Below are 26,879 nucleotides of genomic sequence, written 5' to 3' on the forward strand. Positions count from 1 at the left end.
CGTACGTCGAGCTGAGAAGGTGGATGTCGAGCTTGTCACTTTTTTCCGGCCGAACAACTTCCAGCTTCTTCATCCAACTCCCCGTTCTCAGCAGCATGTCGTCTCTGCGAAGGTCACATGGGTGTACGCGTAGCTTCCATAACTTGCTATTGCCGTAGGTATCTCAGTGATGAAATGTGTGCGCCGTGTTGCACCCGACGTTCAAGATTTCTGACATTCACAACGAGTAGAACATTCTAGTGCCTCTCCGTAACAAAGGCTCACCCTCTCAAGCCTCACCTTACCATATTGATAAAAAGTATGCGGCCATTGCCCCACCACCTTCTCCAAACCATTATATAAACGGAGTGGTAGCTCTTGCAATCTCTCATTTACTTGATGCAGCTGTCGTGGCTGTGACGGTTCCACCTGAAGACGGAAGCTTGTGTTGCCTCCGAAATGTCGTGATTTTTATTTTATTTTACTTTTTTAATGTTTTACCTACGTGACTTTACCGAATAAACCTAAGAATACGAGTAGACCAGTTCTACTCGTTGACAAATAAAATAAAAATACCCAAAACTTACTCAATTGGAAGTACACACAGCAACTATTTTAATTTAAATGTTTTACCTACGTGACTTTACCGAAAAAACCTAAGAATATGAACCATTCCCCCCCCCCCCCCCGACTGGCAACCTCATGCCCAAGTGCAGGCCGGCTTCTGAATCTCCTTGTGTCCACAGGGGCAGTTGCCACTGGGGGTGCCCATTTAAATGTGTCTGAGCGTGACGTCAGTCGCTCACTGCGTTCATAGACACCCCGGATGAAAAGGCCCTATCAATAAACGGGCGATTGTTATTAATTTCGCCAGTAACAAGTGCATTTAAAATTTGAATATTTGTTTCTAGGAACAATGTTTCGATTTAAAGCTTTCGTGACTGCAGGGATTCATCTTATTGGTTCTTTCGGTAAAGTCATCACGTAGAATGGAAGTAATAAAATAATAAAAATAAAACATAATAAAATAATTCTCACGACGTTTCGGCCACAACGCAAGCAGCCGTCCTCAGAGTCTGCGCTGGGACTGCAGGTCGCCTCGACAGACCTGTTCTTCACCTGAGGACGGCTGCTTGCGTTGTGGCCGAAACGTCGTGAGAATTATTTTATTATGTTTTATTTTTATTATTTTATTACTTCCCTTCTACGTGACTTTACCGAAAGAACCAAGAAGAGGAACAATGTTGTTGACGTATAGGAACGAGGCGTAATCCCTGCTCGTGTATTGTGTTACATTGACTTGAATATGATGCTAATTATTGTTGTGTTCTATTCCTTTATATTGCCGCATGTTCAGGAGGAGCTAAATGCCATGTCGAGATCTGATAGCCACGAGAGCTTAAGGAGCGAGTTTGCGTAGCTGTTCTACTTGAAGGCGAGCAGGCCACAGGGGTTTACTTCTGCTCCATAGTTTGGGTTACATGGCCACTCGTCGCACTGATTCCAAAGAACACAGGATGAGATGTTACTATCCTTTGTGCAAGCACTTCCAAGAGTTCACGAACAGTGAGCCTGGTGACATTTGGGGAGCGCATCGTCAGTAGTGAACCTTTGGTTCCTAGGGTGTTTCGGCCTTTCACACGATACACTCTCCCCAAAGGCGGCCAGCGACAGGGCGATCAATCCTACGCTTGTGTCCCATTCCCAATTAGTCGTAGGAGTTGCCTTGTTGTTGATAGCACATTGCCCTGTTGATGTTGTGATGCGGTCGATGGTTCACCGGTGTCTTTGAGGAATGTCAAAGCAAGCAGGTGCGATGTCTGCCTCTCAAATGATCAGGCTAATGAAGATTTTGTTCTATTTGTAATAAGAGCCTATGTCAGATTCACATGGTGATCGACTTGGCCGGTCCCGCTTTACAGCCAATGGGGGAAGAGCCTGGGAGCATGGCCACGGCGTGATCACGGGATGTCAGCTAGGTGATTGGTTTCGCTGGTCTTGGCCTCAGCCAATGGGAAGACAAGTCAGGGGCGTGGTCCCGGGAGTTGATGGGGAATCTAGGTGATTGGTTCTGCTGGTCTTGGCCTCAGCCAATGGGAAGACAAGTCAGGGGCGTGGTCCCGGGAGTTGATGGGGGATCTGGAACATTCGGCGCAGGCTATTGAGGATTGGCTGGAGGGTACCACGTGACCCAGGCGTTAAATAAGGGGAGAGAGGAGAGACACGGGGTCAAACACAGAACTAAGAGAGGGGGAGAGGCCACGCGCGAGTGGGGCTCCGGGTGCCACGTGGTGGTGTGCCTCTGGTGGCTGTCTGCCCGCTTCCCGTTGCCTGCCAGCAACGGGGAGTGTTTGTGAACTGCAAAGAAAGTGAAATAAAAGGACCGATTCTACAAGCCGTCTCCAGCGTGTTATTACATATTCAACATCAAACACACGTGGCCTTGTCACAATTACTGCGATGTGGAATGTGAGCGCACGTGATGATTTGCCGGTGGACGAGGTTGTTGTCGGAGTTGCCCATCAGCAGCGTGCAGATGTGGCTGTCCGGAGCTGTGCGCTGGGACTGCAGCTCCGCAAAGTTCTTCAGAACCACTGTGATCATCACCTCAGCCACAGCCTTGTAGTGCCGGTGACCCTGGGGGGACAAACAGCAACCAGCGCTATTCTGAATTGATGATAGGCAAAGCTTAGCAAGCCATGAAATTAAATTGACTTTTCTAGATTTGAAGCTTTCGTGACTGCACGGATTTATAATCTTAGGTTTTTTTGGTAAAGTCACGTAGGTAAAAAAATTGGAATTAATAAAAATAAAATAAAATGGAAATCACGACGTTTCGGAGGCAACACAAAACTCCGTCTTCAGGTGGAAACGGAGGCTTGTGTTGCCTCTGAAACGTCGTGATTTTATTTTATTTTTATTTTACTTTTATTAATTTTAATTTTTTACCTACGTGACTTTACCGAAAAAACCTAAGAATATGAAATTGACTTTTACTAAGGTGAAGATAAAAGTTAATTAGTCGATTTCTTCATTTAAAACCTCGGGAAAAAACACTTAACAAAACACAGAAAAATTGTAGCAACATGTCGATTTAAAGCTTTCGTGACTGCAGAGATTCATCTTCTTGGTTCTTTCGGTAAAGTCACGTAGAAGGGAAATAATAAAGTCATAAAAATAAAACACAATAAAATACAATTCTCACGACGTTACGGCCACAACGCAAGCAGCCGTCCTCAGGTGGAGAACAGGTCTGTCTGCTTCAGACGCTGTCTTTCCGACAGACCTGTTCTTCACCTGAGGACGGCTGCTTGCGTTGTGGCCGAAACGTCGTGAGAATTATTATTTATTAAGTTTTATTTTTATTATTTTATTATTTCCCTTCTACGTGACTTTACCGAAAGAACCAAGAAGATGTAGCAACATTCTAAAAGCCAACGGCCACTTGCCCCACTGTAGTCAGCAGCAGTGGCGGCTCCTGCACAATCTCTCAGGGGGGGCAAATGTCTGGATGATTGATAAGGATAAGCTCCACCCATGCAATGGATACATTAACAGCTTAAGCAGGTAAAGGCAACTTCACTTCTTTAATATTAATGACAAATAAAGTGACTCTTACAATACATCTTGTTTCTATACTCACTATTATTACAATCCACTCAGTTTCTTTTATTAAAGATTCCACTAGGTGGCGACAAATAATATTGTTGACTGAAACGTGCTTACGTATGATGAGGGCTCAGACTCATCTACCTGCACCATGCTGACTTGGTACTTGGGAAGATGCTGAACGGCGTCTTTCATCTGGTTCCCAAATGGAGGGTGTCTGTTCACTATCTGCACAATGCAGGAATACACCACCAGCAAAAACATCATTTGAGTTTTGTTGAAATGTTGTTTACATAATTGGTGTTTTACCCTTCTATCTGGCAACAAAACGGACACCTTTTTTTTGACAAGGAGTAAAAAAAAGGTGTCAGTTTTGTTGCCAGATAGAAGGGTAAAAAAACAATTATCATATTTTTACTGGCAAATGAGGTTCCAATGATGTTGTTTACAAACAAGAAATGCACTCGTTATTGGCTGGTGTTACTATTATTAAGGAAGGCTGACGATTATAATGCGTTATAATTATAATAAAAGTGTTTCCCCCTTTTTTCTGGCAACAAAACTGAAACCTTTTTACGAGGAATCACGTGGTGCATTCACCACAATACTTGTGGTCAGTGGCGGCTCCTGCAAAATCTCCCAGGGGGGGCAAATGTCTGGATGATTGATAAGGATAAGCTCCACCCATGCAATGGATAAATTAACAGCTTAAGCATGTAAAGGCAACTTCACTTCTTTAATATTAATGACAAATAAAGTGACTCTTACAATACATCTTGTTTGTTTCTAAACTCACTATTATTACAATCCACTCAGTTTCTTTTATTAAAGATTCCACTAGGTAGCTTACGTATGATGACGTAAGCACGTTAGGGCGAGCCCTCCCGGAAGCCGTAGAGAATGCTTTGCAGCGCCCCCGTTCGAAAAGAACATCTTTGAATGCAAGTCTATGGGGCCACTCGGGGCGATTCTCAGCCGGAGTGAAATCGCCCAAAAAGAGGCGGTACTCCACAGAACGTGACATTACGCTGATTGGACTATATCCAGAGGCTGACAGTGACGGCTAGCGTGACTCTGTGGTTCAATGACATTGGTGGTGCGTCGCCCAATCGCCCTAATGAAGAAACCGCCCCTGCTTGTGGTCAACATGCAAACAAAAACACACACTCTGATAATATGATGCATTGCCCTTGGAACCGATTGGTCCACCCCAGAGACGGCTTTCTTTTGAGCCTCGCCTCAATTGGTGCCAGACCAGAGGAGGTCTAATGATGTAGATGCTCACCCCGAGCCCTCGTTACTTTGATAGCGCAGAATAGTCTGTGAGCTGTACGCCTTTTGCGCTGTTGACACATTTCGATTTAAAGCTTTCGTGACTGCAGGCATTCATCTTCAGATTCATCTGCAGCTCCTTACTATTCAAATTGCGTTGTGGCCCGAAACGTCGTGAGAATTATTTTATAATGTTTTATTTTTATTATTTTATTATTTCCCTTCTACGTGACGACTTTACCGAAAGAACCAAGACGATGAACCCATGATCTCACCAACTCAATTTCCCGCCCATGAGTGTTTGCAATTTTCTCAAAAGATGTCAATCCAGCGTTGACCAGTGCGCTGGACATTGAGAAGCCTACAGCAGAAACACACCGAGGTTAAGTCGCGTCTAATTGAAGGGTCTTCTGAATAGAATTTCGTGGTTGTCAATCATTGCGTACGTATTGCTTTTATACGTAAAAGGGACGATCATTTACCGATTTTTTCAAGTTGTTTTAAAACGGAAGGTGAATTCTCCCAAAGCTTTGCACGAAAACATTTCGTGAGTTGGACTGCATTCAGCACGGCCTGGAAGTTATTCCGTTTATCCTTTTGTTGCAAAAATTCGGCGAGACCTACAAACGCAAAACGGAGTTACAACAGATATTAATACTTCTAGATTTGAAGCTTTCGTGACTGCAATGATTCATATTCTTAGGTAAAGTCACCGTGTAGGTAAAAAACATAAAATAGTAAAATAAAATAAAAATCACGACGTTTCGGAGGCAACGCAAGCTTCCATCTTCAGGTGGAACCGTCACAGCCACGACAGCCGTATCAAGTACATGAGAGATTGCAAGAGCTACCACTCCGTATATATAATGGTTGGAGAAGATAGATATAAATACTGCCGTGCTTTTAAACGTTAGCTCCGGAAACAAAGTGCATTTGTTTTAATGGTGCAGTTGAAACTGACATTTTGTAAGTCTGATTCCAGTCCTGAAGATTTTCGCAGTGTCCTGTATCAACGCAAAATCTTGCACGAGGACACATCCCAGCTGAGCTTGAATGAGACTACAAACAAAGCATCATTTCAATTGTGTAGCAAAGCAGAATTCTCCACTTGAACACACTTTTTGTTGCAATATAGACGCAGTTTCGAGTGTTAAAGTGAGTGTCAATACATCTTGAAGGCTCTCCAATTAAAATGTATAATAATCTGCAAATGTGTAGAACGTTAAAACTCTAAGCACGAATTTTTCGATTTAAAGCTTTTTTCGTGACTGCAGGGATTCATCTTCTTGGTTCTTTCGGTAAAGTCATCATGTAGAAGGGAAGTAATAAAATAATAAAAATAAAACATAATAGAATAATTCTCACGACGTTTCGGCCGCTTGCGTTGTAGCCGAAACGTCGTGAGAATTATTTTATTTTATTATGTTTTATTATTTTATTACTTCCCTTCTACGTGACTTTACCGAAAGAACCAAGAAGGTCTAAACACGAAATTGTGTTGCTAGCTATAAAGAAAGTTCATAACCAACTCCAAATGTAAACGCATGTGCTATCTTAACAGGAGCATTGAAACCATAGCTGTACTTACCAGTTGATTTTCATTTCACTGGTTTTTATTTTACCGGGCATTGGAAATCTGAAATGATATAAGCATTCAGACTCACTCATAATGGTTTATACAAATAACTAATACACACCCAATATACAATATACACTAAACATGTGCTCATACCGACTTAAACCCCATTCGTTTATCCATACAATATTTTGAAATACGTAATACATTAACAACTACTATTGTCTCAAATATGTAAATGTTTTCTCACCTGATGTTTCACTATCCGAGAAACCTTTTGTTTAAATTAATTATAATACAAATTTTAGACCGATAAAACATTTGATATGAAACTTTCAACATGATTCCAGTAGTGTAGGTTCTGTATTTTTATTCCAAAGATGTAATGACATTAACACAGGATCTTAAAAAATTAACCCGTAAAAACAAAGTTTTTCACTATAAATCCTTTATGTGCGTGGCGGCTAGAGTCCTCTCGTCCTCTGGCTTGAGATGGCTGCCACCTATGGGTCAGATGATTGCCTGCCACCATTAAGCAATTGGTAATTAAATATAATTAATTTTTTCCTAAAAAGTGTAAAATTTAGGAAAAAAATTTCACGAAAATAAATTGTCACGCACAACGAGTCTGTGTGCAAAATGTCAGCTCGATTGGATCACGGGAAGTGGGTTAAAAAACGACCGAAAGATTTGCACGGTCGCAAGCGCGCAAGCAAGTGAACTTAATATAAAGGATTTAAAAAGTATTTGATCCCCTGCTGATTTTGTACGTTTGCCCGCTGACAAAGAAATGATCAGTCTGTAATGTTAACGGCAGGTTTATTTGAACAGTGAGAGACAGAATAACAACAAAATAATCCAGAAAAACGCGTCAAAAATGTTATAAATTGATTTGCATTTTAATGAGGGAAATAAGTATTTGACCCCCTCTCAATCAGAAAGATTCATGGCTCCCAGGTGTCTTTTATACAGGTAACGAGCTGAGATTAGGAGCACACTCTTAAAGGGAGTGCTCCTAATCTCAGCTTGTTACCTGTATAAAAGACACCTGTTCACAGAAGCAATCAATCAATCAGATTCCAAACTCTCCAAATAAACCTACCGTTAAAATTATAGACTCATCATTTCTTTGTCAGTGGGCAAACGTACAAAATCATCAGGGGATCAAATACTTTTTTCCCTCACTGTAACAAGCTGAGATTAGGAGCACTCCCTTTAAGAGTGTGCTCCTAATCTCAGCTCGTTGCCTGTATAAAAGACACCTGGGAGCCAGAAATCTTTCTGATTGAGAGGGGGTCAAATACTTATTTCCCTCATTAAAATGCAAATCAATTTATAACATTTTTGACGCGTTTTTCTGGATTATTTTGTTGTTATTCTGTCTCTCACTGTTCAAATAAACCTGCCGTTAACATTACAGACTGATCATTTCTTTGTCAGCGGGCAAACGTACAAAATCAGCAGGGGATCAAATACTTTTTAAATCCTTTATATTAAGTTCACTTGCTTGCGCGCTTGCGACCGTGCAAATCTTTCGGTCGTTTTTTAACCCACTTCCCGTGATCCAATCGAGCTGACATTTTGCACACAGACTCGTTGTGCGTGACAATTTATTTTCGTGAAATTTTTTTCCTAAATTTTACACTTTTTAGGAAAAAATTAATTATATTTAATTACCAATTGCTTAATGGTGGCAGGCAATCATCTGACCCATAGGTGGCAGCCATCTCAAGCCAGAGGACGAGAGGACTCTAGCCGCCACGCACATAAAGGATTTATAGTGAAAAACTTTGTTTTTACGGGTTAATTTTTTCCCTCACTGTATGTGAAAGAGGAATATTGTACGCTTATTATTTTCCCCCATTCTTTACGACGATGCTAATGTTTATTTTGCGACGTGTCACCGATTGTTACCGTATGATGTGCTTTTTGGCCACGTTCAATGTGTTCAGGGCTTTCTTTTCATTGACGCGGAGTGCGATGTCTTTGTACTCTCGACAGCTTGAGATGAGCGTCACCTGTAAAGAAGGTCAAAGATCAAGATGTCATCGTGGCCAACACCGTTGATGCCGCTACACAGAATTGGAAAAGAATTCCACCCTCCGTCAGATCCCGCATCTGCTGCACGATAAACACGCACAATGAGCTCCCAAGTCTGCCCTGACACTAAACGCACATCCATTACAGGAACAACTCAGTATTTGATGACCACCAAATATGGCAAAACTGTTTTCTTCTTCTTGGTTCTTTCGGTAAAGTCACGTAGAAGGGAAGTAATAAAATAAAAAAAATAAAACACAATAAAATTATTCTCACAGAGTCAGACGCTGTCGCCTCGACGGACCTGGTTTTCACCTGAGGACGGCTGCTTGCGTTGTGGCCGAAACGTCGTGAGAATTATTTTGTTGTGTTTTAGTTTTATTATTGTATTACTTCCCTTCTACGTGACTTTACCGAAAGAACCAAGAAGATGAATCCCTGCAGTCACGAAAGCTTTAAATCAAAATGGCAAAACTGTTTTCTTCTTCTTGGTTCTTTCGGTAAAGTCATCACGTAGAAGGGAAATAATAAAATAATAAAAATAAAACATAATAAAATAATTCTCACGACGTTTCGGCCACAACACAAGCAGCCGTCCTCAGGTGAAAACCAGGTCCGTCGAGGCGACAGCGTCTGAATGAAACAGCACACGAGCTTGGAGCGTATATATAAGCTGGGCGCCTTGACAAAGGAATTTGCATATCAATAGGAATTCAGCATATTTATGGGAAATGCAGGAATGTGATTGCTACTACATATGCATGTGCATTATGCAAAAAAAAATGGCAAAACTGCTCAATCATCTGTGTAGGACCTGAAACACACGCGCCACGCGCTCTGTGGGTCTGTTGCGAGGCAGACAAGCAAGTGCACAGTGGGGGGTATTTGAGGACGATGATGTTGCTGTTGGTGAGGCGTGAGAGGAGACGCGTTAAGTGGCGTGACAGCTGTTAAGGGCAAATGCTACATCTGGTCAATTTTGCTGTACGGAGTAGAGACGTGCACACTCACAACAACAGCAACAAAAAGGCTCGAAGCTTTCGAGATGTGGCTGTACCGAAGAATGCTGAAAATCCCATGGACAGCCAAAACCACCAACACACAAGTTATGCAAGATATGGGCACTGACAGGCAACTGCTGAAGACCATCATTAGCAGGAAGTGTTACTACCTAGCAGAGGTGGGACAAAGTCATTGTTATGCAAGTCCAAGTCGAGTCTGAAGTCATCAAATTCATGACTCGAGTCTGACTCGAGTCCAAGTCACATGACTCGAGTCCACACCAGCTCAGAGGTGGGACAAAGTCATTGTTATGCAAGTCCAAGTCGAGTCTGAAGTCATCAAATTCATGACTCGAGTCTGACTCGAGTCCAAGTCACATGACTCGAGTCCACACCAGCTCAGAGGTGGGACAAAGTCATTGTTATGCAAGTCCAAGTCGAGTCTGAAGTCATCAAATTCATGACTCGAGTCTGACTCGAGTCCAAGTCACATGACTCGAGTCCACACCAGCTCAGAGGTGGGACAAAGTCATTGTTATGCAAGTCCAAGTCGAGTCTGAAGTCATCAAATTCATGACTCGAGTCTGACTCGAGTCCAAGTCACATGACTCGAGTCCACACCAGCTCAGAGGTGGGACAAAGTCATTGTTATGCAAGTCCAAGTGGAGTCTGAAGTCATCAAATTCATGACTCGAGTCTGACTCGAGTCCAAGTCACATGACTCGAGTCCACACCAGTCAGAGGTGGGACAAAGTCATTGTTATGCAAGTCCAAGTCGAGTCTGAAGTCATCAAATTCATGACTCGAGTCTGACTCGAGTCCAAGTCACATGACTCGAGTCCACACCAGTCAGAGGTGGGACAAAGTCATTGTTATGCAAGTCCAAGTCGAGTCTGAAGTCATCAAATTCATGACTCGAGTCTGACTCGAGTCCAAGTCACATGACTCGAGTCCACACCAGCTCAGAGGTGGGACAAAGTCATTGTTATGCAAGTCCAAGTCGAGTCTGAAGTCATCAAATTCATGACTCGAGTCTGACTCGAGTCCAAGTCACATGACTCGAGTCCACACCAGCTCAGAGGTGGGACAAAGTCATTGTTATGCAAGTCCAAGTCGAGTCTGAAGTCATCAAATTCATGACTCGAGTCTGACTCGAGTCCAAGTCACATGACTCGAGTCCACACCAGCTCAGAGGTGGGACAAAGTCATTGTTATGCAAGTCCAAGTCGAGTCTGAAGTCATCAAATTCATGACTCGAGTCTGACTCGAGTCCAAGTCACATGACTCGAGTCCACACCAGCTCAGAGGTGGGACAAAGTCATTGTTATGCAAGTCCAAGTCGAGTCTGAAGTCATCAAATTCATGACTCGAGTCTGACTCGAGTCCAAGTCACATGACTCGAGTCCACACCAGCTCAGAGGTGGGACAAAGTCATTGTTATGCAAGTCCAAGTCGAGTCTGAAGTCATCAAATTCATGACTCGAGTCTGACTCGAGTCCAAGTCACATGACTCGAGTCCACACGTCAGAGGTGGGACAAAGTCATTGTTATGCAAGTCCAAGTCGAGTCTGAAGTCATCAAATTCATGACTCGAGTCTGACTCGAGTCCAAGTCACATGACTCGAGTCCACACCAGTCAGAGGTGGGACAAAGTCATTGTTATGCAAGTCCAAGTCGAGTCTGAAGTCATCAAATTCATGACTCGAGTCTGACTCGAGTCCAAGTCACATGACTCGAGTCCACACCAGTCAGAGGTGGGACAAAGTCATTGTTATGCAAGTCCAAGTCGAGTCTGAAGTCATCAAATTCATGACTCGAGTCTGACTCGAGTCCAAGTCACATGACTCGAGTCCACACCAGCTCAGAGGTGGGACAAAGTCATTGTTATGCAAGTCCAAGTCGAGTCTGAAGTCATCAAATTCATGACTCGAGTCTGACTCGAGTCCAAGTCACATGACTCGAGTCCACACCAGCTCAGAGGTGGGACAAAGTCATTGTTATGCAAGTCCAAGTCGAGTCTGAAGTCATCAAATTCATGACTCGAGTCTGACTCGAGTCCAAGTCACATGACTCGAGTCCAGACCTCTGCTACCTAGGCCACATTGCCCGAAACGACCACAAATACCAGCTATTAAAGCAAATCCTGGAAGGAAAAATCGAAGGGAAAAAACGACCAGGACGGCCAAAAACGACATGGCTCAGTAACATCAAAACATGGCTACAATTAACAACAGCAGCACAAACTCTACACGCCGTGCTAGACCGGGACCAATATCATCGTGAAGTCGCACACGCCGTAAGGCAGCACTAAAGAAGAAGAAGGGGACACAGGCCGGTGATTGGTTGAGAGGGTGAGTGATTAACGGTTGGCGTCGCTCTGGCGGCAATAACAACGTCACGTGACGCTGGGGGCCTGGGGGCCGAGGGGTAATCGGGGGGGGGTGAGATAATGAACAGGGACTGATTGGGGTGGGTCTAAAAGGCACAGCGCAACAGAGAGAGAGAGAGGGGGGGTCTTGGTGGGAGTCTTGGTGGGAGCTGGAACCTTTGTGGGAGCTGAAGCGATGGGGAGCTGGAGGGATGGTGCCCGGGATAGCGAGGAGCAGGAGTGGGTAGAGGAGATACGATATAAGAGTAACAGCGGAGAGAGACAGGTCAAGTACGGTAGCCGCGGATAGAGGAGAATGTGGTAGCCAATGATGAGCTTCCCCCCCCCCTCCCCCCCTTCAACTTGCTTATAAGGGATTACATCTTGAATAATTGCCTCACTTGATACAGCTAATCTGGCTGTGACGGTCCCACCTTATGACGGAGACTTGTGTTGCCTCCGAAACGTCGTGATTTTTTGTTTTATTTTATTTTATTTTCATTAATTTTGATGTTTTTACCTACACGGTGACTTTACCGAAAAAACCTAAGAATACGAATCCTTGCCTGTTAACATGATTACAGTCACTCGCTGTCATGCGTTGTCATGAACCCTTTCTTAAAGTCTTAAAGTCTTAAAGTCACTTTATTGTCAAGTGTGTTACATGCGTGGTGGTCAAGGTTGACACCAAGGTTGACACAGGTCACACAAGCTAGGGGAGAGGTACGTACCGGTCTGGACCGGCCCGGATTGACAGGGACGAGAGGTGGTTGGAACGGCTCTGAGGGGAGGGGGCTGGCGAGAGCCAGGGCCCGAGACACCCCCGCCCCTCAGAGAGAGGGGATATATAAGACGGCTCCCGGAGAGCGGAGGGGTCGATCGGAGGAGAAGCTGAAGGAGGAGAGCCGGAGATCCTGGACCCCCAAACCTCAAGGATGCCGCCCCACTGGAACTGAGTGGGCTGAGTAGCTGTAGGCTAGGGAAGAGAGTAGCTGAGTAGCTGTAGGCTAGGGACGATAGTAGCTGAGTAGCTGGAGGCTAGGGAAGAGAGTAGCTGAGTAGCTGTAGGCTAGGGAAGAGAGTAGCTGAGTAGCTGTAGGCTAGGGAAGAGAGTAGCTGAGTAGCTGTAGGCTAGGGAAGAGAGTAGCTGAGTAGCTGTAGGCTAGGGAAGAGAGTAGCTGAGTAGCTGTAGGCTAGGGAAGAGAGTAGCTGAGTAGCTGTAGGCTAGGGAGAGAGTAGCTGAGTAGCTGTAGGCTAGGGAGAGAGTAGCTGAGTAGCTGTAGGCTAGGGACGAGAGTAGCTGAGTAGCTGTAGGCCTAGGGAAGAGAGTAGCTGAGTAGCTGTAGGCTAGGGAAGAGAGTACTGAAGTAGCTGTAGGCTAGGGAAGAGAGTAGCTGAGTAGTTTAAATTCGTGTAGGCTAGGGAAGAGAGTAGCTGATAGCTGGAGGCTAGGGAAGAGAGTAGCTGAGTAGCTGTAGGCTAGGGACGAGAGTAGCTGAGTAGCTGGAGGCTAGGGAAGAGAGTAGCTGAGTAGCTGTAGGCTAGGGAAGAGAGTAGCTGAGTAGCTGGAGGCTAGGAAGAGAGTAGCTGAGTAGCTGTAGGCTAGGGAGAGAGTAGCTGAGTAGCTGGAGGCTAGGGAAGAAAGTAGCTGAGTACTGTAGGCTAGGAAGAGAGTAGCGAGTAGCTGTAGGCTAGGGAAGAGAGTAGCTGAGTAGCTGTAGGCTAGGGGAGGAGAGAGTAGCTGAGTAGCTGTAGGCTAGGAGAAGAGAGTAGCTGAGTAGCTGTAGGCTAGGGAAGAGAGTAGCTGAGTAGCTGTAGGCTAGGGAAGAGAGTAGCTGAGTAGCTGTAGGCTAGGGAAGAGAGTAGCTGAGTAGCTGTAGGCTAGGGAAGAGAGTAGCTGAGTAGCTGTAGGCTAGGGAAGAGAGTAGCTGAGTAGCTGTAGGCTAGGGAAGAGAGTAGCTGAGTAGCTGTAGGCTAGGGAGAGAGTAGCTGAGTAGCTGTAGGCTAGGGGAGAGAGTAGCTGAGTAGCTGTAGGCTAGGGAAGAGAGTAGCTGAGTAGCTGTAGGCTAGGGAAGAGAGTAGCTGAGTAGCTGTAGGCTAGGGAAGAGAGTAGCTGAGTAGCTGTAGGCTAGGGAAGAGAGTAGCTGAGTAGCTGTAGGCTAGGGAAGAGAGTAGCTGAGTAGCTGGCTAGGGGAAGAGTAGCTGAGTAGCTGTAGGCTAGGGACGAGAGTAGCTGAGTAGCTGTAGGCTAGGGGAAGAGAGTAGCTGAGTAGCTGTAGGCTAGGGAAGAGAGTAGCTGAGTAGCTGTAGGCTGGAGGGAGAAGAGAGTAGCTGAGTAGCTGTAGGCTAGGGAAGAAGGAGAGTAGCTGAGTAGCTGTAGGCTAGGGAAGAGAGTAGCTGAGTAGCTGTAGGCTAGGGAAGAGAGTAGCTGAGTAGCTGTAGGCTAGGGAAGAGAGTAGCTGAGTAGCTGTAGGCTAGGGACGAGAGTAGCTGAGTAGCTGGAGGCTAGGAAGGGAAGAGAGTAGCTGAGTAGCTGGAGGCTAGGGAAGAGAGTAGCTGAGTAGCTGTAGGCTAGGGAAGAGAGTAGCTGAGTAGTGGAGGCTAGGGAAGAGAGTAGCTGAGTAGCTGTAGGCTAGGGACTAGGGCGAGAGTAGCTGAGTAGCTGGAGGCTAGGGAAGAGAGTAGCTGAGTAGCTGTAGGCTAGGGAAGAGAGTAGCTGAGTAGCTGTAGGCTAGGGAAGAGAGTAGCTGAGTAGCTGTAGGCTAGGGAAGAGAGTAGCTGAGTAGCTGTAGGCTAGGGGAGAGAGTAGCTGAGTAGCTGGAGGCTAGCGAAGAGAGTAGCTGAGTAGCTGTAGGCTAGGGAAGAGAGTAGCTGAGTAGCTGTAGGCTAGGGAAGAGAGTAGCTGAGTAGCTGTAGGCTAGGGAAGAGAGTAGCTGAGTAGCTGGAGGCTAGGGAAGAGAGTAGCTGAGTAGCTGTAGGCTAGGGAAGAGAGTAGCTGAGTAGCTGTAGGCTAGGGAAGAGAGTAGCTGAGTAGCTGTAGGCTAGGGAAGAGAGTAGCTGAGTAGCTGGAGGCTAGGGAAGAGAGTAGCTGAGTAGCTGTAGGCTAGGGAAGAGAGTAGCTGAGTAGCTGTAGGCTAGGGAAGAGAGTAGCTGAGTAGCTGTAGGCTAGGGAGAGAGTAGCTGAGTAGCTGTAGGCTAGGGAAGAGAGTAGCTGAGTAGCTGTAGGCTAGGGAGAGAGTAGCTGAGTAGCTGTAGGCTAGGGAAGAGAGTAGCTGAGTAGCTGTAGGCTAGGGACGAGAGTAGCTGAGTAGCTGTAGGCTAGGGACGAGAGTAGCTGAGTAGCTGTAGGCTAGGGAGAGTAGGTAGAGAAGAGAGTAGCTGAGTAGCTGTAGGCTAGGGAAGAGAGTAGCTGAGTAGCTGGTAGTGAGGCTAGGGAAGAGAGTGAAGAGAGTAGCTGAGTAGCTGGAGGCTAGGGAGAGAGTAGCTGAGTAGCTGTAGGCTAGGGACGAGAGTAGCTGAGTAGCTGTAGGCTAGGGAAGAGAGTAGCGATGAGTAGCTGTAGGCTAGGGAAGAGAGTAGCTGAGTAGCTGTAGGCTAGGGAAGAGAGTAGCTGAGTAGCTGTAGGCTAGGGAAGAGAGTAGCTGAGTAGCTGTAGGCTAGGGAAGAGAGTAGCTGAGTAGCGGAGGCTAGGGAAGAGAGTAGCTGAGTAGCTGTAGGCTAGGGAGAGAGTAGCTGAGTAGCTGTAGGCTAGGGAAGAGAGTAGCTGAGTAGCTGTAGGCTAGGGAAGAGAGTAGCTGAGTAGCTGTAGGCTAGGGAAGAGAGTAGCTGAGTAGCTGTAGGCTAGGGAAGAGAGTAGCTGAGTAGCTGTAGGCTAGGGAAGAGAGTAGCTGAGTAGCTGTAGGCTAGGGACGAGAGTAGCTGAGTAGCTGAGGCTAGGGAAGAGAGTAGCTGAGTAGCTGTAGGCTAGGGAAGAGAGTGGCTGAGTAGCTGTAGGCTAGGGACGAGAGTAGCTGAGTAGCTGTAGGCTAGGGAAGAGAGTAGCTGAGTAGCTGTAGGCTAGGGAAGAGAGTAGCTGAGTAGCTGTAGGCTAGGGAAGGAGTAGCTAGTGAGTAGCTGTAGGCTAGGGACGAGAGTAGCTGAGTGAGTAGCTGTAGGCTAGGGAAGAGAGTAGCTGATTAGCTGTAGGCTAGGGAAGAGAGTAGCTGAGTAGCTGTAGGCTAGGGACGAGAGTAGCTGAGTAGCTGTAGGCTAGGGAAGAGAGTAGCTGAGTAGCTGTAGGCTAGGGAAGAGAGTAGCTGAGTAGCTGTAGGCTAGGGAAGAGAGTAGCTGAGTAAGCTGTAGGCTAGGGACGAGAGTAGCTGAGTAGCTGTAGGCTAGGAAGAGAGTAGCTGAGTAGCTGTAGGCTAGGGAAGAGAGTAGCTGAGTAGCTGTAGGCTAGGGAAGAGAGTAGCTGAGTAGCTGTAGGCTAGGGAAGAGAGTAGCTGAGTAGCTGTAGGCTAGGGAAGAGAGTAGCTGAGTAGCTGTAGGCTAGGGAAGAGAGTAGCTGAGTAGCTGTAGGCTAGGGACGAGAGTAGCTGAGTAGCTGTAGGCTAGGGAAGAGAGTAGCTGAGTAGCTGTAGGCTAGGGAGGAAGAGAGTGCTGAGTAGCTGTAGGGCTAGGGAAGAGAGTAGCTGAGTAGCTGTAGGCTAGGGAAGAGAGTAGCTGAGTAGCTGTAGGCTAGGGAAGAGAGTAGCTGAGTAGCTGTAGGCTAGGAAGAGAGTAGCTGAGTAGCTGTAGGCTAGGAGAAGTAGGAGTAGCTTTAGGCTAGGAAGAGGTAGCTAGTAGCTGGAGGCTAGGGAAGAGAGTAGCTGAGTAGCTGTAGGCTAGGGAAGAGAGTAGCTGAGTAGCTGTAGGCTAGGGAGAGAGTAGCTGAGTAGCTGTAGGCTAGGGAAGAGAGTAGCTGAGTAGCTGTAGGCTAGGGAAGAGAGTAGCTGAGTAGCTGTAGGCTAGGGAAGAGAGTAGCTGAGTAGGTAGGCTAGGGAAGAGAGTAGCTGAGTAGCTGTAGGCTAGGGAAGAGAGAGTAGCTGAGTAGCTGTAGGCTAGGGAAGAGAGTAGCTGAGTAGCTGTAGGCTAGGGACGAGAGTAGCTGAGTAGCTGTAGGCTAGGGAAGAGAGTAGCTGAGTAGCTGTAGGCTAGGGAAGAGAGTAGCTGAGTAGCTGTAGGTAGGGGAAGAGAGTAGCTGAGTAGCTGTAGGCTAGGGAAGAGAGTAGCTGAGTAGTGGGCGGGAGAGTAGCTGAGTAGCTGTAGGCTAGGGAAGAGAGTAGAGTAGAGGGAAGGGGAGAGTAGCTGAGTAGCTGGAGGCTAGGGAAGAGAGTAGCTGAGTAGCTGTAGGCTAGGGAAGAGAGTAGCTGAGTAGCTGTAGGCTAGGGAAGAGAGTAGCTGAGTAGCTGTAGGCTAGGGAAGAGAGTAGCTGAGTAGCTGTAGGCTAGGGAGTAGCTGAGTAGTAGGCTAGGAAAGAAGTAGCTGTAGGCTAGGGACGAGAGTAGCTGAGTAGCTGTAGGCTAGGGAAGAGAGTAGCTGAGTAGCTGTAGGCTAGGGAAGAGAGTAGCTGAGTAGCTGTAGGCTAGGGAAGAGAGTAGCTGAGTAGCTGTAGGCTAGGGAAGAGAGTAGCTGAGTAGCTGGAGGCTAGGGAAGAGAGTAGCTGAGTAGCTGTAGGCTAGGGAAGAGAGTAGCTGAGTAGCTGTAGGCTAGGGAAGAGAGTAGCTGAGTAGCTGTAGGCTAGGGAAGAGAGTAGCTGAGTAGCTGGAGGCTAGGGAAGAGAGTAGCTGAGTAGCTGTAGGCTAGGGAAGAGAGTAGCTGAGTAGCTGTAGGCTAGGGAAGAGAGTAGCTGAGTAGCTGTAGGCTAGGAAGAGAGTAGCTGAGTAGCTGTAGGCTAGGGAAGAGAGTAGCTGAGTAGCTGTAGGCTAGGGACGAGAGTAGTACTGAGTAGCTGTAGGCTAGGGAAGAGAGTAGCTGAGTAGCTGTAGGCTAGGGAAGAGAGTAGCTGAGTAGCTGTAGGCTAGGGAAGAGAGTAGCTGAGTAGCTGTAGGCTAGGGAAGAGAGTAGCTGAGTAGCTGTAGGCTAGGGAAGAGAGTAGCTGAGTAGCTGTAGGCTAGGGAAGAGAGTAGCTGAGTAGCTGTAGGCTAGGGAAGAGAGTAGCTGAGTAGCTGTAGGCTAGGGAAGAGAGTAGCTGAGTAGCTGTAGGCTAGGGAAGAGAGTAGCTGAGTAGCTGTAGGCTAGGGAAGAGAGTAGCTGAGTAGCTGTAGGCTAGGGAAGAGAGTAGCTGAGTAGCTGTAGGCTAGGGAAGAGAGTAGCTGAGTAGCTGTAGGGGAAGAGAGTAGCTGAGTAGCTGTAGGCTAGGGAAGAGAGTAGCTGAGTAGCTGTAGGCTAGGGAAGAGAGTAGCTGAGTAGCTGTAGGCTAGGGAAGAGAGTAGCTGAGTAGCTGTAGGCTAGGGAAGAGAGTAGCTGAGTAGCTGTAGGCTAGGGAGAGAGTAGCTGAGTAGCTGTAGGCTAGGGAAGAGAGAGAGTAGCTGAGTAGGTAGGCTAGGGAAGAGAGTAGCTGAGTAGCTGTAGGCTAGGGAAGAGAGTAGCTGAGTAGCTGTAGGCTAGGGAGAGAGTAGCTGAGTAGCTGTAGGCTAGGGAAGAGAGTAGCTGAGTAGCTGTAGGCTAGGGAAGAGAGTAGCTGAGTAGCTGTAGGCTAGGGAAGAGAGTAGCTGAGTAGCTGTAGGCTAGGGAAGAGAGTAGCTGAGTAGCTGTAGGCTAGGGAAGAGAGTAGCTGAGTAGCTGTAGGCTAGGGAGAGAGTAGCTGAGTAGCTGTAGGCTAGGGAAGAGAGTAGCTGAGTAGCTGGAGGCTAGGGAAGAGAGTAGCTGAGTAGCTGTAGGCTAGGGAAGAGAGTAGCTGAGTAGCTGTAGGCTAGGGAAGAGAGTAGCTGAGTAGCTGGAGGCTAGGGAAGAGAGTAAGCTGAGTAGCTGGAGGCTAGGGACGAGAGTAGCTGAGTAGCTGTAGGCTAGGGAAGGGAGTAGCTGAGTAGCTGTAGGCTAGGGAAGAGAGTAGCTGAGTAGCTGTAGGCTAGGGAAGAGAGTAGCTGAGTAGCTGTAGGCTAGGGAAGAGAGTAGCTGAGTAGCTGGAGGCTAGGGAAGAGAGTAGCTGAGTAGCTGTAGGCTAGGGAAGAGAGTAGCTGAGTAGCTGTAGGCTAGGGAAGAGAGTAGCTGAGTAGCTGTAGGCTAGGGAAGAGAGTAGCTGAGTAGCTGTAGGCTAGGGAAGAGAGTAGCTGAGTAGCTGTAGGCTAGGGACGAGAGTAGCTGAGTAGCTGGAGGCTAGGGAAGAGAGTAGCTGAGTAGCTGGAGGCTAGGGAAGAGAGTAGCTGAGTAGCTGTAGGCTAGGGAAGAGAGTAGCTGAGTAGCTGTAGGCTAGGGACGAGAGTAGCTGAGTAGCTGTAGGCTAGGGAAGAGAGTAGCTGAGTAGCTGTAGGCTAGGGAAGAGAGTAGCTGAGTAGCTGTAGGCTAGGGAAAGAGAGTAGCTGAGTAGCTGTCGGCTGGGACGAGAGTAGCTGAGTAGCTGTAGGCTAGGGAAGAGAGTAGCTGATTAGCTGTAGGCTAGGGAAGAGAGTAGCTGAGTAGCTGTAGGCTAGGACGAGAGTAGCTGAGTAGCTGTAGGCTAGGGAAGAGAGTAGCTGAGTAGCTGGAGGCTAGGGAAGAGAGTAGCTGAGTAGCTGTAGGCTAGGGAAGAGAGTAGCGGAGTAGACTGTCGGCTAGGGACGAGAGTAGCTGAGTAGCTGGAGGCTAGGGAAGAGAGTAGCTGAGTAGCTGGAGGCTAGGGACGAGAGTAGCTGAGTAGCTGTAGGCTAGGGAAGGGAGTAGCTGAGTAGCTGTAGGCTAGGGAGAGAGTAGCTGAGTAGCTGTAGGCTAGGGAAGAGAGTAGCTGAGTAGCTGTAGGCTAGGGAAGAGAGTAGCGAGTAGCTGGAGGCTAGGGAAGAGAGTAGCTGAGTAGCTGTAGGCTAGGGAAGAGAGTAGCTGAGTAGCTGTAGGCTCGGGAAGAGAGTAGCTGAGTAGCTGTAGGCTAGGGAAGAGAGTAGCTGAGTAGCTGTAGGCTAGGGACGAGAGTAGCTGAGTAGCTGGAGGCTAGGGAAGAGAGTAGCTGAGTAGCTGGAGGCTAGGAAGAGAGTAGCTGAGTAGCTGTAGGCTAGGGAAGAGAGTAGCTGAGTAGCTGTAGGCTAGGGAATAGAAGTTAGCTGAGTAGCCTGTAGGCTGGGAAGAGAGTAGCTGAGTAGCTGTAGGCTAGGGACGAGAGTAACGAGTAGCTGTAGGCTAGGGAAGAGAGTAACTGAGTAGCTGTCGGCTAGGGAAGAGAGTAGCTGAGTAGCTGGAGGCTAGGAAGAGAGTAGCTGAGTAGCTGTAGGCTAGGGACGAGAGTAACAGAGTAGCTGTAGGCTAGGGGAAGAGAGTAAGCTGAGTAGCTGGAGGCTAGGGAAGAGAGTAGCTGAGTAGCTGTAGGCTAGGGAAGAGAGTAGCTGAGTCAGCTGTAGGCTAGGAAGAAAGTAGCTGAGTCGCTGTAGGCTAGGGAAGAGAGTAGCTGAGTAGCTGTTAGGCTAGGGTAAGAGAGTAGCTGAGTAGGCTGTATGCTAGGACGAGCGTACAGAGTAGCTGGAGGCTAGGGAAGAGAGAGTAGATGCGTAGCTGTCGGGCGTTTAGAGGGAAGATAGTAGCTGAGTAGCTGTAGGCTAGGGACGAAGAGTAACAGCAGTAGCTGGAAGGCTAGGAAGAGAGTAGTTGAGTACGCTGGAGGCTCGGAAGAGCGTAGTTGAGTAGCTGCGGCTAGGGCCGAGAGTACCAGAGTAGCTGGCGGCTAGGGCAGGATTGAGAAATGAGAATAGCGACGGAGGCTTGTTACCTGCCTAGGTTGTGTGTGTGGGACTGTCTCCCCAGGACGTCCTCGAGGACTAGTGTCATCGGAATAAACGAGTGTGGCCTATACGACAGTGTCGGTCTCATTCAAGAATACTACACATGCATGACATACAACACAGATGGAATTACAGTCCTCTCTCTTGGTCCCACGGTGCAACCAAGCAATAAAAAAATTAATCACAATTAACAGACATAAATAAACAATCAACAATCGGCGATCAACACAAGATGAATAATCAAAAATGTAATAAACTTAAAATAGACAACAGTCAAGAATTTTTTAAAATGTAAAATATTATTTAATAAAGTATTTAAAGAAATAAGATATTGAAACCAGTGTGGTAGTGCGATGTAGTGCAATGTGCAGTCCAGAGATCAGGATGTACGAGTGAATGTGTGTGTGGGGGATGGGGTCAGGGGGCAAAGGGGGGGTTGGGTGGGCATAGGAGGAGGGGGCTCTCTGCCTCTGCTAAGTAAGGGAGACTGCTCAGTCAGCCGTGTTGACGTGAGTTGATGGTGGCGATGTGGAACAATGAGAAGCCAACTCTGTGACCTGGCTTACCAGGTCTTGGATGGCTTCCGATCCCTGTATAGTGCCAAACAGCTTGATGGTGTCAAATGCCATGTAGTAGGAAGCCATCAATCTACCGACATCTGTGCAACATAAAACCATTTTTGTTGAAATAGCAAAACATTAAAAGAAAGGCAAAGGAGGTCCCATGATATGTCAAAAATTAACCCGTAACAATCAACATTTTTCACTCTAAATCCTTTATATGCGTGGCGGCTAGAGTCCTCTCGTCCTCTGGCTTGAGATGGCTGCCACCTATGGGTCAGATGATTGCCTGCCACCATTAAGCAATTGGTAATTAAATATAAAAAAAAATCTTAAAAAGTGTAAAAGTTTTGGAAAAACATTTTCACGAACATACATTGTCTCGCACAACGAGTCTGTGTGCAAAATGACAGCTCGATTGGATCACGGGAAGTGGGTTAAAAAACGACCGAAAGATTTGCACGGTCGTAAGCAAGCAAGCACTCAAGCAAGCAAGTGAACTTAATATAAAGGATTTAAAAATAAACTTAAATTAAATGCCAGGGTACCGGTGGCTATACTTCATGCCTGTAATACAGGGTGGCTCGATCAAACACAAATTCTAGATTTGAAGCTTTCGTGACTGCAAGGATTCATATTCTTAGGTTTTTTCGGTAAAGTCACGTAGGTAAAAATGTAAAATTAATAAATAAAATAAAATCACGACGTTTCGGAGGCAACACAAGCTTCCGTCTTCAGGTGGAACCGTCACAGCCACGACAGCCGTATCAAGTTAATGAGAGATTGCAAGAGCTACCACTCTTTTTATTAAACCAACCATCATATATACGGAGTGGTAGCTCTTGCAATCTCTCATCTACTTGATACAGCTGCCGTGGCTGTGACGGTTCCACCTGAAGACAGAAGCTTGTGTTGCCTCCGAAACGCCGTGAGTTTTATTTTATTTTACTTTTATTCAGTTTTATCTTTTTAACCTACACGGTGACTTTACCGAAATAACCTAAGACTACAAACACAAATTGTAAAAACTCCCTTCCCAAGGTCGCCAATATCGCCATATGCTTGGCTTGCCAGGGTATGGCAGAAGAGCAAATGCATGACATCCATATGCACGGATATTGAGTTACTACCCCTGGCACACGTACGTTTTTGTTCCATGCACAGACGCTCATGAACATTATAAAGGACTCTTCTCACCCTGGACACTCACTGTTTGAGCTGTTGCCATCAGGCAGACGATTCAGATCGGTCAAAAACAAGGACAAACAGATAATTGGTTCTTTACCCTTCTATCTGGCAACAAAACTGACACCTTTTTGCAAGGAGTCATGTTTGCATAGACCTCAATACCTGCAGTCATAAATACAAACAAAAGACATAACTCTGATATACATAACTCAGGACAGTGCACATTATCAGAGTTATGTCTTTTGTTTGTATTTATGACTGCAGGTATTGCGGTCTATGCAAACATGACTCCTTGCAAAAAGGTGTCAGTTTTGTTGCCAGATAGAAGGGTAAAGAACCAATTATCATATTTTTACTGGCAAATGAGGTCCCCATAGTGAAGGACAAACAGATTCAAACAGAGCTTTTATCCTACAGCGATCAGCACACTCAATAATGCTAATTAATTATTAAGTAATAGTGTTTACAATTGATTGTGAAATAGAGATGTGCAATGACAAAATGTGACCTTATGTGGGTATGTGGGTATACTTGGGCTGTTTTTATATATAGTATAAAATTGATTATCTTTCATTTAATTTTATTTTTATTTTCTTGTTTTATTCAATTTAAATTTATGAATGATGCCCTGACTGGTGAGCATTTTAAATTTCGTTGTACTGGTGACAATGACAATAAACGATCTATATTGCATATTGCTATTATTCATGGAGTTTGGCGAAACATCCCAATATAGCGGCACAGGGCGTGGGCAGTTGTTGGCAAATGCTCTCACTGCCTCCCCTGCTGGTCTGTGCGTTCCTCCTGTGACTCCGCTAGGAAGCTGTGCACGTTACAATTCTACAGCACCTTCTGAGATTTGCACTGATGACTGGACACTATATACGAATAAAATGTGAAATGACATTATGTTTTTCATCACAAATAGAGAAATAAACACGTAGTATAATAATAAGCAGAATGATGAATTACCTGTTGGCTTAATATATCCGTTCTGCATACAAATTAGCTTGTAAGTGGCGAGTGAGTTCAAACTCTCTAAGCATAGTTCTGAAATAAAGAATGCAAAATAAACATTGACGTCGTTGTGGACAATACAACCAATGACTAAGCAGGTAATCAGCCTTCCCATATTTGTTAAAATCTAAAATATGCTCGACACATTCATAGCTAACAGAGCATCCCTGCCTAGTGACGTCTGGCAGGTCACTAATATGGTTCAAGCCAGCCTGACGGCTTATACATTGAATGTCGAAACAGGTCCAGATTTTCTTCTTGGCGCTTTCGGTAAAGTCACGTAGAAGGGAAACAATAAAATAAAAATATATAAAACAATAAAATGCTCACGACGTTTCGATCGCAACACAAGCAATCATCATCAAGTGTGAAAAACACAGCAAAAAAAAAATGGAAAAAACCGGCACTTATTTTTTTTTCTAATTTTCTTGCTGTGGTTTTCACACCGGATGATGATTGCTTGTGTTGCGATCGAAACGTCGTGAGCATTGTCTACGATCATTCCTGTAAATTACAGTTTGGTGTTAAATTGCGTTAATATCACTATACCTGCAGAAGTTTCTTCTCTATATCCTCTTTGCTCAGACCAGCGGCAAATTCTGTATCAGTGATTCACACAGAGTGATTTATTTGTCAGTATGCTGCCTTTTTATGCATCGCTTGAGATGTACTTAAAATGACTTTAACAGGTGAATATATTGTCATAAATTTGATTTAAAGCTTCTTCCTGACTGCAGGGATTCATCTTCTTGGTTCTTTCGGTAAAGTCACGTAGAAGGGAAGTAACATTTTTTTAATATATTATATTATATATTATATTATATTATTATATATTTATTAAATTATATTTTAATATTATATTAGTTTATATATTATTTTATTAAATATTATTATTATATTATTTTACTATATTATATTATTAAATTATATTATTATATTATTTTATTATAGTATATTATTAAATTATATTATTCTATTATGTTATTATATTATATTATTAAATTATATTATTATATTATATTATTTTATAGTATTAAATATATTATTATATTATATTATTATATTATTTATAAATTATATTATTTATATATTTATATATTAAATTATATTATTAATATTTTATTATATTATATATTACATTATATTATTATATTTTTATTATATTGTATCTAATTATTTTATTACTTCCCTTCTACGTGACTTTATCTTGTCATAGTCAAAACTATTTAAACACTTGATGTCAATGAACAAACTCTAAATTGTCAGAATGTTTAACATTGACCCCTTACAAATACACTCTAATTATGTCCTTTGTACTTCATAACATTCAAACATGTTATTTCCTCACAGCAATCGTGGCTGTGACGGTTCCACCTGAAGACGGAAGCTTGTGTTGCCTCCGAAACGTCGTGATTTTTATTTTACTTTCATAATTTTAATTTATATTTTACCTACACGGTGACTTTGCAAAAAACCTAAGAGTATACTATCACACACATTAGCGATTCAAGAGGCAACGCTATTTTTTTTTGCATCTGTCACGCGAATATTGTACGTTTTCATTTTGAATTGCAAATGCATTTCTTACTGTAATACTTTGGGTTTTTGAGTGCCCGAACGTACAGGAATGTGGATCGGATCCAATCCAATGCCACGTGACATCTGTGATCGTGTGCAAGACGATCTCTGCATTGAGGTGCTCTGTTAGATCATGTGCAAACTGCAGGAGACCGAGGTGTTGACAAATGAACGGTACATAGCAGAGGTGGGACAAAGTCATTGTTATGCAAGTCCAAGTCGAGTCTGAAGTCATCAAATTCATGACTCGAGTCTGACTCGAGTCCAAGTCACATGACTCGAGTCCACACCAGCTCAGAGGTGGGACAAAGTCATTGTTATGCAAGTCCAAGTCGAGTCTGAAGTCATCAAATTCATGACTCGAGTCTGACTCGAGTCCAAGTCACATGACTCGAGTCCACACCCTCAGAGGTGGGACAAAGTCATTGTTATGCAAGTCCAAGTCGAGTCTGAAGTCATCAAATTCATGACTCGAGTCTGACTCGAGTCCAAGTCACATGACTCGAGTCCACACCATCAGAGGTGGGACAAAGTCATTGTTATGCAAGTCCAAGTCGAGTCTGAAGTCATCAAATTCATGACTCGAGTCTGACTCGAGTCCAAGTCACATGACTCGAGTCCACACACTCAGAGGTGGGACAAAGTCATTGTTATGCAAGTCCAAGTCGAGTCTGAAGTCATCAAATTCATGACTCGAGTCTGACTCGAGTCCAAGTCACATGACTCGAGTCCACACCAGCTCAGAGGTGGGACAAGTCATTGTTATGCAAGTCCAAGTCGAGTCTGAAGTCATCAAATTCATGACTCGAGTCTGACTCGAGTCCAAGTCACATGACTCGAGTCCACACCAGTCAGAGGGTGGGACAAAGTCATTGTTATGCAAGGTCCAAGTCGAGTCTGAAGTCATCAAATTCATGACTCGAGTCTGACTCGAGTCCAAGTCACATGACTCGAGTCCACAGCTCAGAGGTGGGACAAAGTCATTGTTATGCAAGTCCAAGTGGAGTCTGAAGTCATCAATTCATGACTCGAGTCTGACTCGAGTCCAAGTCACATGACTCGAGTCCACACCAGCTCAGAGGTGGACAAAGTCATTGTTATGCAAGTCCAAGTCGAGTCTGAAGTCATCAAATTCATGACTCGAGTCTGACTCGAGTCCAAGTCACATGACTCGAGTCCACACCAGCTCAGAGGTGGGACAAAGTCATTGTTATGCAAGTCCAAGTCGAGTCTGAAGTCATCAATTCATGACTCGAGTCTGACTCGAGTCCAAGTCACATGACTCGAGTCCACACCAGCTCAGAGGTGGGACAAAGTCATTGTTATGCAAGTCCAAGTCGAGTCTGAAGTCATCAAATTCATGACTCGAGTCTGACTCGAGTCCAAGTCACATGACTCGAGTCCACACCAGCTCAGAGGGGACAAAGTCATGTTATGCAAGTCCAAGTCGAGTCTGAAGTCATCAAATTCATGACTCGAGTCTGACTCGAGTCCAAGTCACATGACTCGAGTCCACACCTCTGGTACGTAGTGGTGGTGGTTTTGCTGCTGCAGCTTCTTACTATTAAAATTACTTCCCTTTATGACTGCCAACCCTACTGCCTCCCCTTGTTGCTGCTAATCCTACATAATGCACGGGCATGATATGACTTGAGACCCCCCCCCCCACCTCCTACACATTCCACAAGTAGTGACTAATCCCATATCTGCATTTTTCCATAAATATGCAAAATTCCTCTGTTGATATGCAAATCCCTTTGTCAAGGCGCC

General features: G+C 45.3%; 1 protein-coding gene across 1 annotated transcript; it reads right to left on the minus strand.

Moving 5' to 3' along the window:
- On the minus strand, positions 1-23,560 carry LOC133361564 (probable ATP-dependent DNA helicase HFM1; the record flags this gene model as incomplete). The annotated part of the gene is made up of 10 exons (XM_061580490.1): positions 23,487-23,560; positions 21,333-21,424; positions 8,351-8,454; positions 6,449-6,496; positions 5,822-5,919; positions 5,343-5,480; positions 5,136-5,221; positions 3,733-3,816; positions 2,459-2,616; positions 1-104 (listed from the first exon to the last, which is right to left on the minus strand). Coding segments are annotated over exons 1-10 (940 nt in total), but the record flags the coding sequence as incomplete, so codon positions are not given.
- Positions 23,561-26,879: the final 3,319 nt, after the last annotated feature.

This window comes from Lethenteron reissneri, unplaced genomic scaffold (genome assembly GCF_015708825.2).
Source record: "Lethenteron reissneri isolate LAM-NWPU_2019-01 unplaced genomic scaffold, ASM1570882v1 scaffold_1140, whole genome shotgun sequence".
In the NCBI taxonomy this organism is placed as follows: domain Eukaryota; kingdom Metazoa; phylum Chordata; class Hyperoartia; order Petromyzontiformes; family Petromyzontidae; genus Lethenteron; species Lethenteron reissneri.